The 17,841-nt window shown below is 40.5% G+C and overlaps 1 protein-coding gene across 3 annotated transcripts; it reads left to right on the top strand.

The window, feature by feature from the left end:
• Positions 1-386: 386 nt before the first annotated feature.
• On the top strand, positions 387-15,549 carry PCNX4 (pecanex 4). Of its 3 annotated transcripts, none has more exons than XM_075712555.1 (12): positions 387-435; positions 3,213-3,265; positions 3,945-4,671; positions 6,311-6,490; positions 6,582-7,096; positions 7,936-8,036; positions 8,185-8,307; positions 8,580-8,943; positions 11,707-11,810; positions 12,274-13,310; positions 13,877-14,063; positions 14,429-15,549. In XM_075712555.1, the coding sequence occupies exons 3-12, from the start codon at positions 3,983-3,985 to the stop codon at positions 14,678-14,680; spliced, it is 3,552 nt and encodes a 1,183-aa protein (XP_075568670.1). In that variant the 5' UTR covers positions 387-435; positions 3,213-3,265; positions 3,945-3,982; the 3' UTR covers positions 14,681-15,549. The 3 variants fall into 3 exon arrangements, with proteins under 3 accessions (XP_075568670.1, XP_075568672.1, XP_075568671.1); XM_075712557.1 differs by having other exon boundaries at positions 6,957-7,096; XM_075712556.1 differs by lacking the exon at positions 387-435 and adding an exon at positions 1,228-1,263.
• Positions 15,550-17,841: the final 2,292 nt, after the last annotated feature.

Here is a 17,841-nt window from a genome sequence, read left to right on the forward strand (position 1 = left end):
GAGCAGCCGCCCCCCCGCCACCAGCCCGCGGGCCGGGGCCATTTCCCGCAGGCAGCGCGGACCCCCGCGGCGCCTGGCCGCCGCTCCTGCCTCAGGCGGGCAAAATGGCGGCGGTGGCCGAGGGGAGGGAAGAGGAGGCGGGAAGGGGAGGGGGCCGCCGCGGCGAGGCCGGGCCTCACCGCCGCCGTTAGCCACCGCCTCCGCCTTCCCCCTCCCCGCCGTCCTCAGCAGCAGCAGCAGGGGCGGAGGGGCACCGCCGGCGGGGAGGAGCGCCCGGCCGCAGTCTGCGCCGTTCGCACTCCCTCAGGAGAGCCGGGGGGGGGGGGGGGGGAGCGCCCCGCCATCCGCCCTCCTCCTCCCGCCGCAGGCTCAGCCCTATTCCCCTTCTCCCCCCGCCCCGCAAAGCCCCTGACCTGCTCCGAGTCCGGGCCAGAGGTAGGTGCCCGCCTCGCAGAGGCTCTTTACCGCGGCTGCCTCTCGCCGGCCCCGGCCGTTCGCCGCAGGGGTGCGGACACCCACCTGCCCGCTTCCCCCGCGGGCGGCAGCAGCCCGGGGGCCGCGGGGCCCTTCACTGGAGCCGGCACAGGCGCCAGGGCCTCCCCGAAGCGGGGAGGCGGCGGTGCGGGGCCGGTGGCGGGAGGCAGCGCGTCCCGCCCGGCTCTGCCTGACTGGCGCTGCCCTCCCCTGGGTTTGCCCACCGGCCGTGCCTCGGCGGGCCCGCTGGCTCCCTGGCACCCCTTTCCCTCCGGAGTTAAAAGCAGCAGAGGCTTTATTTTTGGTCGCTTGGTTGGTTATTTCTGTTCCTGCGGAAGATCGGTGGGCGAGGTGGCCGAGTAGAAAGTGTGGTGGCTCTGGTGGGAGCCCGTCTGGTCAGGTGCGGAGGTGTCTCGGGAAGAAGGTGGTGTGCAGCCCTTCCCAAAGCCGTCCCGGGATGCTCGCCCGTAACTGGAGCACGTCGGCCTAAAACACTTCGTCCCCCGTCTCACGGGGGGATGGCACCGACGCTGTTGAGAGGCCCCCAGCCTGCTCCGTCTGGCTCCTGGGTTAGAAGCCGGCCTGCAGCACAGCTGAACCTTTAACCGTGGAGTAGAGGGGCCGGTGTCCGGGCACACAGGTGGGCACGGGGTGCGTCTGGGTTTGCCTGGAGAGGGGCTGTCCGCAGCCCCCCCCCCCCCCCCGTGCTGGCGTTCCTCCCTCCTGTGCTAGCAGGTGGTTTATGACTGTTGCTTAGTCTCACGTGAAAAGACCTCGAAGACCACTGAGGTGAGTATTTTTAAGCCTTATGGGCTTCAGCAGCTTAGGCGGTTGAGAACTGCACACGTGTTCTTCTGTAATCTGCTTGAAATAAAACCAAACCGCGCTGAGCTGATCCACCTTCAGTGGATGTGAAGGATGATGTTTGTTTAGACAGGAATTCATGCCCTCCAATGAGTTTCTGCCTGAATTTGAACAAGATTTGGTTTGTTTCCTTTTGTAACAAGGACATAGAATGCTGGCAGGGGGAAAGGGGACGGGAGTATGTTAAATGACTTTATGGTGTTAAAGTCCTTTTACCATCATTGTTATGATAGTATCTAAGTCGCATGGATCCCTGCTGGTGATGACAAACTGTTGTGCAGATTGTTAGGGTAACCAGGCAAGTTGGCAAAGTCAGGCCAGGCCTGTATGTTAGGAATGCATATTGAAGCCAGGTCCTGTAAACACTCACTAATGTGTGGACTCTTGTTGCTAGGGCTTTGCACAGAAATAACGAGACATGCATGAGTGCCTCTTTGAAGTCTTAATGTGCTACCTGGCTATTTGAAAGCCAGGATAGTCAAGGGTATGGTTTCCGTAGTTCATGAGCTTCAGTCTTGGTATTTTCGTTTATAAATACATTCACACCTTTTTACGGCTCATTTTGGAGTTTAGCCAAGTAGACCTATATTGTTTATGTGCGCAGATTTTTATGTCTCACACAAAGATGTCTATTGTTTACACAGAAACTGTAAGAGGAATGTTTTGTTAACATTTTGTTAGCAATATAAATTAACAAACACAAATGCAGACTGGAACTTGAAACAAAAATAGCCCTTCTTAGAGCAGAAAAACACAGCTGCCAGAAAACTGTTTTTCAAGGAAAACTATGCACCTTTTGGTTCTATGTTTCTTTTAAAACAGCTTCTATCATTTACGTGCACATGAATCTTCTACTGCATGTAACTTTCACAGCAACTTAGTTTCACACCTATGTACCCCTCTAAACAGTGTTTCTTTTGCTAAACAAGATTGGCTGAATTGTGATTTTTTTAATTATTATTATTACATTTGAAATTTGTTTTTAGTTGGGTGTGTCCCTGTTAGATTTTCAAATTCCTGAGCTGACTGCAATGAATTCCCCTCTCCATTGTCAACATGTGTCTTTTCCATTAAGACTGACTGCTGCCTTCGTCTTCCCTTAAGAAACTTTAAATTGCTTGAAATATTATGACCAAAAACCTGTTATGTTTTCAATATTCCATGTTCAAAAAAAGAAAAAAAAAATCCACAGCCTACATGGAGAATAGTTACAGAGCCTGTGCGGTCCTGCTTTTTGTTGTGGAGTCTTTTGACTTAATGGACATGGAACACAAATTTGCAATCATGATAATGCATATGAGTGGCTTTTAATCTCTCTCATTTGCACTGTTTCTAACTTAGTCCAGTGATGACCAGTATCTCCCTACAGTCAAGTGACTGATACCTGTTTAGATGTGAGGAGTAACTTGTTCTCAGAAGCACCTAAAAGCGCTTGGTATTGTAGAAAGAAGAGATCACAGTAGTTTGGAAGCTCCACGGCAGCTGAGTGTTTCATTTTTACTGTATCAGCAATGATGGCTAGTAGGTATTCATCAGATCATACAGGTCTAGTAGAAGAAAGTCAGAATTTCAGTACTTGCACATCTCCTAATGCACAACAATATCTCTCTTTTTAGAATTATTATCAATGAAGTGATTTGGCACTGTGGTTTTGTGCTGTTTTTCACGCTATTTCTTCGCTTGAGTTTTTCTACCTGTCATTCATGGGTTCTTGCTTTCGTGACTAGTAGCATAAAATTATATTTGAATATCATAGTTACCATCTTACATTCATTATTTCTACATTGCCTGATCCTCTCTAAATGAGTATTCATATCTGATTTCTATTTGATGATTCATTGTAAATGTTCACAGGTATCTTTTCCTTTTTTCAGCTTTCTCCATTGACATACAGAAGAATATATGCTGATTCCACTACAGCTCACAAGTATTGTGTTTATTTTTTTATTTCATATGTTTTAGGAAGCAGAAAGTGAACTGTTTATTTTATGTCTTGTGTAGTGCTTAGTACAGTGAGATCCTGTTCTGCAACTAGGCTGTGTAGGGAGGACAGTAAAAATACTGATGTGGAAAACAATTTTTAAAGCTTCTACTAATTTTTTTACAGTTTATTTCATAAGGCTTTGATTTTTATAGGGACCTCGGTGTCCCTGTATCCTTGCACTTATGTGGCTATTCACTGAAATCACTGACTATTCTGTTTGTATATGGAGATCCTTAACAGGTTTAATTGGAATTAGAGGTCTGTGGCAAGATGTGATTGGAATCAGACCGGATGGAAAAAAAATTCAGTGTTAGGAAGGTGTTCTGGTGTGGAGATGAGTTGGTTTTATCATCTCCCAAGAAGAGATTTTGTTGCCTAAAGCTTCAGATCATGAACGTGTGTTTTGTTTTAAAATAGATAGTCTTTTTCCATTTTAGGTGTTTGCTTAGTAGTTGTATTCTAGCAGATTCTGTGGGTGCTTTAGGATGATGTCTACCTACAGTAACATGTCAGAATTCCAACATAACTTGGTAAACGAAAATAGGACAAAAGAATTCCCTGGTTAAGTTCTGAGTTCCAGGTTCAGTAATGTTTCCGTCTTTTTCTTTCTGTTCTCTTAAAGGAAAAATGATATTCATCCGGCATTCCTGAATAATAAGAATGGGTCCAGATGTACCTCTGCTGAATGATTACAAACAGGAGTTCTTCTTGAAGCGCTTTCCACAGACTGTGCTGGGAGGTCCCCGGTTTAAATTAGGCTATTGTGCCCCTCCGTATATATACGTGAATCAGATTATTCTTTTCTTGACACCATGGGTTTTGGGAGGAGTAGGAACACTTTTGTACCAATTGGGCATTATGAAAGACTATTATACTGCAGCACTTTCGGGAGGACTGATGTTTGTTACTGCACTTATTCTTCAGATGACGAATCTATATGCAAAACAGAAAACAGTGAGAGTAGAAAGAATGCAAATTCAGAATACCCTAACAGATGAAGATGAGTTTGAATTTTCCAGCTGTGTAGGTTCAGAGACAGTAAAATTTATTATTCCTGGCAAGAAGTATATAATCAACACTGTATTTCATTCCCTTCTGGCAGGGGTATTGTGTGGGTTGGGAACTTGGTATTTGCTGCCAAACAGAATAACCTTGCTGTATAACAACATTGGAGGAACTGTTATGATCTTTGTATTTGGATGGGTGACTATATGTATAGGAGAGTATTCATTAATCATAAATACAGCTACCGAAACAGCTGCTTTCCAAGCACTGGATACTTATGAAATCACTGCTCTGATGAGGCCTTTCTATATTTTTGTCTTTATTGCAGTGGATCTTGCACACAGGTAAACCTAATACGGCATTTAGCTAATAAAAGTAATGGTTATTCTGTATATTTTTTATGAGAAACATGAAATTGTTCTGAGGAAAATTTATTTTGAGATTTTAATCAAGTGTAGGAACTCCAAAGAAAGAAGCTAGAAGACTATATGGTAAAAATTGATGCTCTATGCTGTGCATAAAAGGTTGTTAAATTTTTATAGCATTCTATGTAAATTAGGAAGAGCAGTTTCTAAGTAAGGGACAGCTAAAGTTATCTTCTAGTGTCAATTTCAGTATTTTTGTACAAGGGCATTTGCACCAACATCCTGTTAAAGGGTATGTTTTCAAAAAACATGTTCCTGATCTGGAACCATAGATCTAAACACTGCAAACTTCAGGAGCACTGGATTTATATCCAGATTTCATCCTGGAATATTTTCTGTTTCAGTCTCTGCAAAGTGATTGCAGAGCGTTATAAATTACAGGCAAAAAAGGACCATAAATTTGGTTTTAATGAGTGGATAAGCAAATGTGAACGTTGCTATATCTTTGTTTTGAACTCAGATTTTTAAATGCTTTTGTGTTACAAAAGAACTATGTCAGTCTACAAATAGGAGACTTTTATATTTCCACTTTCATACGAGAGTCTTAGATAAAGTATTTATAGAATCTCTTAAAGCAAGAGGCTTTTAAATTTACTTTATGTATTCTTTCTTCCTGTCAGGTGATGTTTATATCACTTTGTCACGTGTACGTATTTTATGGTTGGGGTACTTCAAATGCTTTAAAAAAAAAAAAAAGTTTGATTTTACTAGTTTTGCACTTGGAAATGTCTTTGTTAATGATTTACCCTAGTTGCCTCTTCAATTAGGATATGAAAATTATACTCATGGTCTTGGACCCCAAATTCTTCTATCGAATTTCCTGAGGAGAAAATTCAGACATTCTTTAAATTCCTGACAAAATTCCTTTGAAGCTTACTTAACTTATTTAGTAAGAAGTAGAGAGAAACCAAGTATCTTAGCAGTCTACCTTTAACTTAATTAGCTAGTTGGTGAACTACGTGTGGCTTAGAATTTATGCAGATTTTTAATGCTGATCTCTGTATTTTTACAGAAAGATTTTAATACTTTTATGTAGAAAATAACATTTTATATTCCTAAAGAGAGTTTATCTCTTGGTGTACGGGCAACATGTCAGTTCTTTCAGTGTTAAGGCTTACATCTTGGTTCTTGGATTTGCATAAAGTTTTGCTTTTGTAATTCTGCAAAAATACTTAGCATTTTTTTTGTTAAATGGTTGAGGTCTTAGAGCCTGTGGACCTTTCTTTTTGCATAAGTATTTCTTGAGTGTATTATCACAGCTGTATCAAAACAATTTAAGATACTTGCATCACGTGATTCATCTGCATAATCTGAAGGCTTCAAATCTTTTGAATGAAAAATTAGCCTGTAGTCTGATGTTCTAATTAGTGTATTACTGCCCCAAGCATAAATTTATGTCATTATTTTTCCTTTTAAAAGATATCAGGTTGAGGTTTTGTAGATTGAATGTGTAGTGTTTATACTTCTGGATTTGCTGTAGTAGTTAAACAAAAAGTCTTCCCACACATCAGTTATCTTTTCCTTCACAGAAGTCAAATACATTTCTTCTTTTATCCAGGTTTGCTGTCAACACAGCCATTCTAGAACAGACAAACCAGATTTTGCACATCATATTTCTTTTTCTGCCGTTCTTATGGGCAATGGGAATTCTGCCCCCACTTGACGCACTTTTTCTATGGGGAATGGAACAGCTGTTGGAGTTTGGACTAGGAGGTTCACCTGTGTCAAGTAACACAAAGTAAATGTTGTTTATATAATTGTAAAATACATCAATATTGTTTATAACCTTTTTCTTTTCAAGCAAATCTTTTTTATTTTCTCCTTCACAGGTTATTAGTAATGTTTCTCATTTCTGCTGGAACAGCAATAGCATCGTATTTCATTCCCAGCACTCTTGGTGTGATCCTCTTCATGACTGGATTTGGGTTCATACTGAGTCTTAACCTAAGCGAGATTGGTTTTGCCTTCAAACACACCATGATCTGCCATTTAGCCTCCAGCAAATCCAAAAATATGCACAGAGGTCTTAGAATACAATTTGGGTGGAGGGAATTTATTTTTTATTTGACTGTGTTGACATTTGCTCTCATAGAAGCTAGCCTGCTGCATCACTTTGCAGGCTTTTCATCATTTTCCAAAGCCAGTCCTCAGGCTATAGCAAGTTACATTCTGATCATTTTACTTATAATTATGTGGATTCTTAGAGAGATTCAGAGAGTGTACTTGTTTGGAGTCTTCCGAAACCCCTTTTATCCAAAGGATGTCAGGACTGTGACTGTGTTCATGGAGAAGCAAAGAAGGCTAATGAAAGTTGGTGTTGTCAGGAGGATTTTACTAACACTAGGTAGGAATACGCACTGTCTGTTGTTTGTTAGATGATGCTTGTAGGAAGATTGAAACAACACTAGAATTACTGTATGTGCAAGATTCTGTCAATGAACTAAGAAAAAACAAATAGCTGGAAATATTTGTTGATGTTTTTCTAAATTGTGCATTGAGGTCAAAATTACTGGTTCAGAATATTTGGGAGTGATGAGTGATTTTTTTTTATTTCTTTTTTAGAGGTAAACCTAAAAAGTTGAGCTTTTAAAAAGTCCAGCTCAGAAAGGAAGGCCTTTTAAAGGATTTTAGTTACAACATCAGTACTCACTTTTGAGAAAATGGCTCTTGTAGGTTTTTAAAAGGTACTCGGAAACAAAAGTGAGTTGAGAGTCTTCAAGCTGACTAAGTATTTGGTTCTTAGAACTTGCTAGTAAAGGGAACAGTCTCCTTTCTGGTAGGTTAGGGACAAATGTATCTACTTTGGGGAAACCAAAATTTGATCTAAACTATTTAATTTTATAAAGAAGCATCAGTTTGGGGAAGTGGGTTGATGAGTACTATTCCCGTGTTTATTTTTACTTATTTGAGTATTCCCATTACTCTTGGGGAAACAAAGAAACAAAAAAAAAGTAATAACAAGTAACAACTAAGCATCGACATAAATGTTTGCCATCTTGGGCCATTAGTGCAAATATGCTGTTTGATATCCTGGAAGTGTAATATAAGGAGGAGTTTGTAATAATGAGGGGAAGAGTTCTATTTTTATGTCAAGATTTCCATTCTGCAATAAGACTGCTTACCTCTGTAGACTTTAAGTATGTTTTCAAAAGCAAATCAATGATTCTTTTATTTCAATTACAGTGTCTCCGTTTGCTATGATAGCATTCCTGTCACTAGACCGTTCGCTACAAAATCTTCATTCTGTGTCTGTTTGCATTGGATTCACAAGAATATTTAGGATGGTAATTTGAATTTTAAATACGTTAGCCTAAGAAATTCTCTTCTACATGATTTCAGTAGTAAGGTGACTTGGAAGAAATATTCCAGGTCATGAAAGCGGAGATAGATAAATAAATTTTTAAATATATGTCTAACATATTTCTGTTTTAGGTCTGGCAGAATACAGAAAATGCCCTACTGGACATAGTGCTTGTGTCAATAGCACAAATGCTGGTGTTTAATCCAGACCTTTGGTGGAACAGGAGCCTTGATACAGGAATCAGACTCTTGCTGGTAATTGTCATAATGTAAATTTAAGCAGATATTTGTCACTTAAAGTCTTTGTTTCCTTGCCCTCCCCTGTTAGAGAATTACAGAGTCCAGGACCTAGCAAATAGAAGCTAAAAAACTGTGTACTAAGATATACACTATAATACCAGTCAATGATAATCACACTTCTTTTTTTTTTTTTTTTTTTTTTAATTATTGTAGATAAGGCAGCTTTGGCAGTGCTGAATATGATAGGATACAGGTTACAAATCATGCTTGTTGTATGTATCTTGCAGGTTGGTATCCTACGGGATCGACTGCTTCAGTTTGTCTCAAAGTTGCAGTTTGCCATAGCTATTCTGTTAACATCGTGGACAGAGAAGAAACAACGTCGTAAATCTACCGCCACCTTAATCACACTCAATGTCGTTTTCTTCCCAATCCTGCTGACCTTCGTTGCTATCTCTGCGCTCCTTTCTTCTCCCTTGCTGCCGCTCTTCACGCTGCCAGTATTTTTGATTGGGTTTCCTAGGCCTATCCGAAGCTGGCCAGGACCTGTGGGCGCTACAGCGTGTGTTTGCTCTGATACCGTGTACTACCAGCAGATGGTTCCAAGTCTGGCTGTTGCTCTGCAGTCTGCACTAGCAGCCGGTAGCCTAGGTAGGTACTCTAGCAACACTGTGAAGGAATGTAGCTAAATATTTTAGGAAACATGATTTTCCTGGAGAACAGGAGAATCATAGCATCTGATTTAAGCCACATTTCACAGCATAGGTTAAATCTGATATTCAGAGATTGTTCAATTGAGGAAAAAGTGATTACTTTTAACCTTTTCATACATCTCTACTTGTTACATTCTTGTAAAAAATAATTCTGGTTTGTTATCTTTAAAATAAGGACAAACTAAATGGTGATGAAACGGTATCAGTCCTCATCTTTTTACACTGAACAAAAAAGGATGGTACACATTCATCCCACCTAATTGGAGGCAATAAATTGAGTTCTCATGACAGTCAGTGGAGAGGAGTTGCGTCAAACTGCTCTTTGTGGTTGTGTATGGATTTGTCTTTCTCTGCATCTATCCTGTTACTCAGGGTCAAGAAGGTGACTTTGCTGATTTGGCTATGTTCATTAGGTATGGTGAATACAGACTGGATGTTTGTAAAATACCTGATGTAGCCTAACTAGCAGTAAACAGTTGAGAACAGAACCAGCTGGTTAGGACTTACTGTTATATCTTGTGCAGGCAGTTAGGGTGGGGTTCTAACAGGACTTGCGCTCCTAAAGCCTGTGAAAGATATCACAGTGGGTATTTCGCAGAATTATATAAGCAGAGGTGAAGAAATGCCAAGTCTTTTTCCCAGCTGGAGACAGAATAACTGTTAAAATTGCAAGCTCATTTTCTTGAGAAACGGTCTTTGTGTAACCTAAATAATCAAAAGATCGTTGCCCTTAGACAAGAGCCAAATATTTACATAAGTCTCTTAGAATATAGCTCATGAATAGAAAAAATGGACTAATATTTGAAGACAGTGGAAGTTAACCTTAATCACACTTTTATGAAGACTATATGCAAGTGCTTTACTAGGATACATTTCCTGCGCTTTTAGTACTGGTGTAAAGAGAGGTATTAAAAAAACAAAACTAGGAAGCTTTTTTCTTCTAAAGAGAGGTACTTCAGTTTGTCTACCATCAGCCTATGTATGTTTTATATATATAAAATAGATATATTTATATTATATAATATATATTTATATCTCTCTGTTAAATATTTGTTATAGCTATTCTATATCTATACATATATATATTTTTCCCCATTGCCATCAGGACTGTGGTGGCATGTATGCCTTGGATTAAATAATTTAAAACACTAGTCTTGGTGGGAGGGAGTCTCCTCTTTAATGGGAAAATCTGTGAATTAATGTCTTCAAGCAAGAAAAAAATTTGGTGTTCTCAGATGAGTTCAAAATGAAGAGGTTCCACTTTGTGTGTCTCTATTTTAAATTAAAACCTTACTTTTTTCTGTGTAAAGGAGTTCTAGTAGCTTTAGCAGCTAGCAAGAAAAGAATTAAAATCTTCGCAAAATGTTAGCAAGAAAATGCACTTCATTTGCTCAGTGGGATAGAAAAGGTTACTTAAATTTTAACTACAGCTTAATGGTTGGTTTCACAGATTTCATCTTACCACACTCTAAAACGAAAATTCTCTGTGCAAGTGAGTGGTCACTTGGATGTGAGTGACAGCAGAAGCAGGTCATAAACTGGCAGCAAATGTCATGCTTAAGAACAGCACCATCGTATTGGAGAAGCTGACAGTAGCCTGTAACTGAAAAGAAATAGAGTATAACCACCAGTTGCTAGGAAGTTTGGCGTTGCACTTTTTATTGAAATAGGTAGAAGAGAGAAAAAGGACCATTTGGGGGGGGCGTAAGTGTCATCTAATTTTTATAGTGGGAGCTGGATTGTGGGATTTTTGAGTACTAGTTACCTTGATGTGTGATCTGAAGTTGTTCAAGACTTGATTTTCAAATTCCAGTTTATTTTGTGTGGCTGTATTTTTGGTGATGTCAGACTTAATACAGTGGGATCAGATTTGTTCCCCCCCCACATACACACACACAGAGAGGTATTTCAGAACGACTACAGATGATTTCCACTGTATCTACTGTTAGTGTTCAGTGTGTATGATACTGATTCACAAGTGTTTAAAGATGAGCATGTGCTCTTGCTCTGCCTCTATTTATGTATCTGTAAAATGGGTGTGCTATTATGTCACTGGTAAGCTGACACTTCAGCAGAATCATTTACACTCTGGATTTCACATCCTAAGGGATATTTTCTAATCATTCTGGAATACAGGCAAGTCAGTTTAGGAACTGGTAGTGTAGGTAAACAATCCTGTTGAGCTACATTTTCATTTGTCCCATAACAAACTTCATATTCCACAGCAAATAGGCCATTAAGATACTCATGTGCTAGATGATGATTCTTTAATGTATTCACAAGAATTTTAGATCAGTCACAAGAATTTTAGATCTCCAGGTGACATCAGTGGGAACTGTGCGGTTGGAAATGCAGCCAAAGACGATTTTTAATCATGAAAGTTGTCTCTACAAAGGGAATTGAGGGTGGGGTTGCTTAACCCTGGTCCAGTATGAATATTGTAGTCCTGCAGTTGTGTGAGGGTTTCCCAGTTTTCCACAGCTTTTTCAAAGATAGCGCTACAATTTCAAGATCTGGCTCTGCAGCTAGTTTCTTTAAGATTCTGGGGTACTAGTTAGCCAGTTTTAACTGATTTTCATGTTGATGCAGAAGTATTTTGTGTTTGCAGCTGAATTCCTCAGTTGGCACATAGAAAATATTCTTGTCAATATAATACCACAGTAATACCATAGTTTTTGTTGTGGTTTTTTTTCTTGTCTAGGTCTCTCTCTACCTGGATCACATTACTTGTGCCGTTTTCAGGATAGACTGATGTGGATATTGGTGCTAGAAAAAGGCTTCACTTACTGTGGTGTTAACATTAAGGTAACAGCATGCTAAGGACTGGCATATTAATGTTTTGAAATCGTGCAAACATTTTGCTGTATAACATTTCAGCAGTATAACTAATTAACCTGATGTACGGTCAATTTTTTAAGGTGAGTGTTATCGCTATATTAACTAGTCTTGCAACTGACATGCTTAGCAGATGTGAAATTTTCTTATCGTCTAGCTTGTGACACAACATCTTTAATAAGCTGGCTAATACGAACTGTATGAGGCAAAGATTTATCTTTTGTAAGACATTGATTTGTGTCTAATATTGTAGCGAGTGCTTTGCTATTACTGTTATGTTTAGTTAGATTTGTAGGTTCAGTCCTGGAAATATTGACAATGGAACGTATCTTTATTTGTTCAGAAAAAATTTGTTGCAAGAAAACGGCTTGCTAGCATTTAAGGATATGCAGTGGAGAAGACTAAAATCAGATTGTTTTCATTTATGCTTTAGGGGCTAGAATTGCAGGAAACATCCTGTCATGCTGCTGAAGCTCACAGAGTTGATGAAATTTTTGAAATGGCCTTTGAACATCAGGAGCACACAAAGATTCTCTCGCCTAATCACCATTTTGGACACATTTTGACTCCTTGTACTGTTCTACCTGTGCGGCTGTATTCCGATGCCAGAAACGTGTTATCTGGAATAATTGACTCTCATGAGAATTTAAAACATCTGAAAGATGATTTCATTAAAGTGCTTGTATGGATGCTTGTCCAGTATTGTTATAAAAAATCAAAAACATTGGAAAGCCCAGGCAATGCTGACAAGAACAAAAAAGGATCATTTCCAGAAAATCAGCATAGCGGTGCAGTAGAAAGATCCAGGCCTCTCAGGGAGGAAGATAGCTTTAGTGTTGATACAATCGAGGACTGGACTGATGATAGTGACATTTTTGATCTTGAACCCAGTGGCAGAATGAAAGACAGAAAAGAACTTGGGCAGCTGGTAACTACACCAAAAGTACATCTCTCTATTCCAGGATCTGTAGAAACACAGAGCCAAGATGTCCCACAAGAAATGTCACCAGAAGATAAATTATACAGGGCTGTTGTGCTTGGGCTTCCTGCTGTAGACAAAGGGAAACAGCAAGAAGTTCTACCTCAGGTTGAATTTAGTTGCTGTTACTCAGAGCTATTGAGCATCCCTGAAGAATGGAGAACAGCCCCGGTGCCTACTTCCAAAGTCAACGAAATGAGGCAGAGGTTTCCAGAAGAATGGTACCACTTCATTTTGAGTCAACTGGACTTTTTTCATCTGAAAGAAAAGCCTTCCAATTTACTTGAAGACCTTATGAAAGATAAAGCTTTGAAAGACTTATACATTCATGGAGTATTATCGTGTTGTTTTGGTCTGTTTGGACTGGATAACACCGTGCCTGCCCCGAGCCATGTGTTCAGAGCATACACTGGTGGTATTCCATGGTCTGTTGGTTTGGACTGGCTAACCAGCAAACCGGAGCTATTCCAACTTGCATTAAAAGCATTCAGGTAAAAGAAAAATACTCCCTCAGACTATAAAAATGATATAGAGTCCTGTGCTTTGAGAGTAAGTATCACTTCACTAAGAGCAGTTCATGTTAAAACCATATCATTTAAATATATTTGTAGCTTCTTCCTACACAAATATTGCCTGTAAGCCCAGGCAGCGAAGACTGTGATACGGAGATTCCTTCCTTCTTCCCTTCCCCACAGCAGCTGCCTCCAGCACTGGAAATCCGCTGTGTTAAGTGGGGAAAAACCGACCCATTTTCATTGTCCCCATAATCTAAGAGAATTGTGATGGAGTTAGATGTTTGGCACTTGCCATTATCAGGCAGCGGTAACAGTGTTTGAGGTGAATGAAAGATGTTTAAGCTAATGTGTTTTACATCTGGGTGAGCTAAAAGCATACCCGTACTAACTTGTAGTGACTCAGCTGACAAGCGATAACTTATAAAGTTGCGTAAGCTGGTGCTTGATTTGATGGTGCCTTCTTGCCTTTTCTAGCCTGAAGAGGCTTTCTTCCTCCTGTCTTTTGCTGCACTACTTACTGTACGGCTTTTTGTACCTTTCAGATACACTTTTAAACTCATGGTTGACAAAGCAAGCCTGGGTCCAGTTGAGAACTTCAAAGAGCTGGTTAACTATCTGGAAGAGTATGAAAATGATTGGTACATTGGACTGGTATCAGATCTTGAGTGGCAGCAAGCAGTTCTTCAGGAAAAGCCATACCTTTTTTCACTGGGCCATGATCCGAACATGGTAAGAAATAAAATTACTAGGAAGCAAGATCAAACTTTGGGTTTCTTTTCCACTGCTTTTTATCTTTTTTATTGCATTCCAAAACATGAAGGCTGTGCAACCAGTTTATGTTTGTACTAGACAGGAGCTGACATCACTGTTGTTGAAAATCACACTGCATTGTTCTTCAGATGCAGCAGTATTTCCTGGCTATCTTCCTAGACGGAAGAATTGAACCGAGGAGACTAGTTTATACGCTTTGCCATTTTTAAATGATGATATTCATAGTATGTAGCCCCAAAGCTTCATTCAGCACTTTGTAAGCAAAATGCTTGTGTAGCTTCTCAGAGAATGTACTGAACGTTTTTATCTGTTTGTTCTTAAAGGGAATTTACACTGGGCGAGTCCTCACTCTTCAGGAATTGTTAGTACAAGTGGGAAAACTTAATGACGAAGCTGTCCGAGGTCAGTGGGCAAATCTGTCCTGGGAGCTGCTGTACGCTACAAACGATGATGAAGAACGCTACAGCATCCAGGCACACCCCGTTCTTCTGCGAAACCTTACTGTGCAAGCTGCGGACCCACCTCTTGGCTACCCCATTTACTCATCTGAACTTCTGCATCTGCCTTTGCTCTAGAATGTCTGTAGCACTTTTTTTTTTATTATTATTATTATTTTGTATTTCCCATCTGCATGTTGGGAATCAAATGCTCATGCTACATTTATACACTACAAATAAGATTTTACTCTCAAAAAATATGGCGTTGGATGGCAGTGCCAAGCCAGCATACTTAACTTGCACAGAAATGGTGCTAGCCAGAACCTTCAGCAGGCAGGAAGTTTTGAACTGTTTTCTTGCTGCTGGAACGTGTGAGACACCATTGCCTGTGTGGCTGACGAGCCGGGAGATGCTGAAATTCTCTTCTCCAGTTTAGAGAAGAGCAGCATGATTCTGATCATTAACTATTTTTGGTGCATTCTGATTTTTTTAATTATTTTTTTTTCTTTTTAATAGTTGGACAGGTGACTTGCACTGAGAGTCAGGTTACAGCTCACTGTAGTACCGTCAACCGCAGAGTTGGTAACCAAAGTGTACATATGACTATTTATATGATTTTTTTTTTTTTTTTTTATTCTGGCCATTTTATATTGGACTGAGTTCAATTTTAGCATTTGTTATATGATTTTAGCTGATCTTCCCTAGTTGTATTAAGTTATCAGCTATGCTTTAACGAAGTCAGTTGGAAAGGACAATTTTTACCAAAGTACTTGTTTTGGGGGCAAAGACAATTTATATAAAACAGTGTGCATTCTGACACATTAATAACCTCTGTGACCTACTGATGAAAGTAAACATGTAATTAGGGGAGAGAAGGAATTTAAGTCCAAATGAATTAATTTTATTTCCTTCTTCCAATATCCATGTGTTTTATATACATAAATAAGTATGTTGGTTTTTGCAACCTATGTCCACATCACTAACCCGTCTTCCGCAAATACAGTGAGAGCTTGATGATGATGGGGGCGGGGGGGGGGGGGGGGGGGCAGAATCCAGATGTCTGTGCCAAAATTAATGTGTGGGGTTTTGTTTGTTTGGGTTTTTTTATCCTTGCCAGAGGTTAGAACAGAATTTGGCAATTGGTTCATAGTATTACAGGTCTCCTTGAAAACAGGTCTGGGTCATCTCTCCAGTGGCTTGTTTATCCTGTTCGTTACCAACAATCATTAGCACATAAATGTGTTTCTCTGTCAATCAGTAGTTACAGTGTCGTTACTGCTGGATATGCCGAACAGGGTGTAGGTAATTGTCTGCCTTTAACCTGTAGAATCAATTTAAGTGAGATCTGCTGCATAACTGAATTAGTTCTGGTTTCGAACACCCAGAGTTGTGTAACTTGGAGCATGTTTATTACATTTACTTCTCACCTTTAAGACCTTTTTGTATCAGATAAAATTTGTCACAGGACTGTGTACTGTGTACTTGGCTATTAGCCGTTTCTTTTGATCAGTGACCATAAATGATCTTAAAAAACCACGCAAACCTTGTAGTGGAATTCAGAGGTGGTAAGGAAACATCTGTCAAGCACTGTGGTATAGCGCTTTAACATACAGGATGAAATTCACCCAGAACACTAATGGAACCAGCTTTTAGAAGGTGATTGTTTGGTGTGTGGGAGTGTAAGTAACAAAGTGCTGATAACCTAAAATCACCTTGCTTGGCCATGAACTGTATCTGCAAATACAGAGTCATGGAAACGGACCTGGAAGGGGTTTTTAGAGGGCACCTATTTCAGCTCCCTCTCAAAAGGAACTACTCCTGGCAAATGTTTAATATCTGATTTTAAACTTTCAATACCAGGAGTATCATGAACTCGTCAAGTAGTTCACTCCAGTTCTTTGCTGCTCTCACAGCAGTTGGAAAGTTTGGGGTTTTTCCTAAATCTAATTAAACCTCCCTGACTCATTGTAAGCGTCTTACTACTTGTCTTCTGTACGGTCACAGAAAATTTAATTACCTTTTTTTTGCAGCAGCAGTCTTTTATTTGAAGATGGCTGTAATTTCTGCCTTCATTCTCTGTCTTCTGTAAAGCAAATAAACTAGCTGAGAAAAAACTGAAGAGCGGCGTGATCCTTTTCGCTTCCTTCCCTCCATCTGGTACCCAGCCTTCTTGAAGTGTTGCTGGTAACTGGCCCTGGTGTTCCAGCAGAGATCACGATTGGTACCAGATGGAGGAACAGAATTATCGATGTGCAGAATTCCTGTTTGTGCACAGGAACGTGGAGTCAGGCTCTAACGCGCTGTAACGTCCTGTCTCCTGCTGTCGCAGCCAGCGTATCCTGCAGCCCCTTATTCATTAATGTACTGAGCCAGTTCGCACGTTCAGTACGTTTTTGCAACACTATGACACCAATTCACGCTAGATTTTCTGTAACTCTCTTCTGATTCTTTTTTTTTTTTTGCAGAACCACTAGTTACAGCCTCTTGTTCTATATCACAGATCTGTGCTGCTGAGTGCCTCTGTTAAGCGTGGTGTTTTGTTTGTGTGCTCTTGAACTGTGTCCTGTTTGTTTTGGAGCACTTCTCCGATTTATCAGTAATTTAGAGCACCTTCAAGCCTGATCTTGTCCGCAGCTCTCACAAGCACATAATATATGCTGCAACATGGATTACTGATGGAATACTAGTACTGGACTGAGTATTGAGGACTGAGCTCATGAGAGGCCACCACAGCATCCTCCTGTGTGACCAGTGAGAACTGCCCTGTTTTCTAACCAGCTGTGTACATCAGCTTTACTGTAATTCTTATCAACACCTACTTGCTTTACAGATTGCGACGTTCATCATGCACAGGTAAGGGTAGGACACTTGCATCATGGCTTTGGAGAAGAACCTTTAGTTAACAAGATCAATTTTCAAGTATTTTTCTAACAAATGTTCAGTGCTTACTAGATTTTCACCCCTTTTTCTTGAGCCTCTACAAAAAATGTTAAGTCGTGGAGACTGCCTCTGTCCCATTCGCGTCCCATAAAGCAAAAGGCATCCGTTCACTGGAACAAAGCATTAAGGGAAGGGAAGTTTTCACATGGCAAATGCTTTGTCCTTTTTGCAGAGTCTACTTTCTGCATTTTCCTAGAACATCAGCTTCCACTCAAAGAGGTCGTTTCCTCGCTGCCTGGTCCCTGTCATCTCTGCTGTCGCTCCTTCCGTGCTGTTTTCGTGTGCTGGTGGCAGCAATAGCACAGGCCCTGCAGGCGGGTCTGCCTGCATGGCTAGCAGCAGCTGTCCTTAGCTCAAGC

The sequence above is a fragment of the Pelecanus crispus genome, chromosome 6 (genome assembly GCF_030463565.1).
Source record: "Pelecanus crispus isolate bPelCri1 chromosome 6, bPelCri1.pri, whole genome shotgun sequence".
NCBI lineage: Eukaryota > Metazoa > Chordata > Aves > Pelecaniformes > Pelecanidae > Pelecanus > Pelecanus crispus.

Coding starts and splice junctions, on each gene's coding strand:
- PCNX4 (XM_075712555.1), top strand. CDS start 3,983: ATGGGTCCAGATGTACCTCTGCTGAATGATTACAAACAGGAGTTCTTC. Junction 7,097..7,935: donor GAGGATTTTACTAACACTAG/GTAGGAATACGC, acceptor TTTCAATTACAG/TGTCTCCGTTTGCTATGATA. Junction 11,811..12,273: donor ACTGTGGTGTTAACATTAAG/GTAACAGCATGC, acceptor TTTATGCTTTAG/GGGCTAGAATTGCAGGAAAC.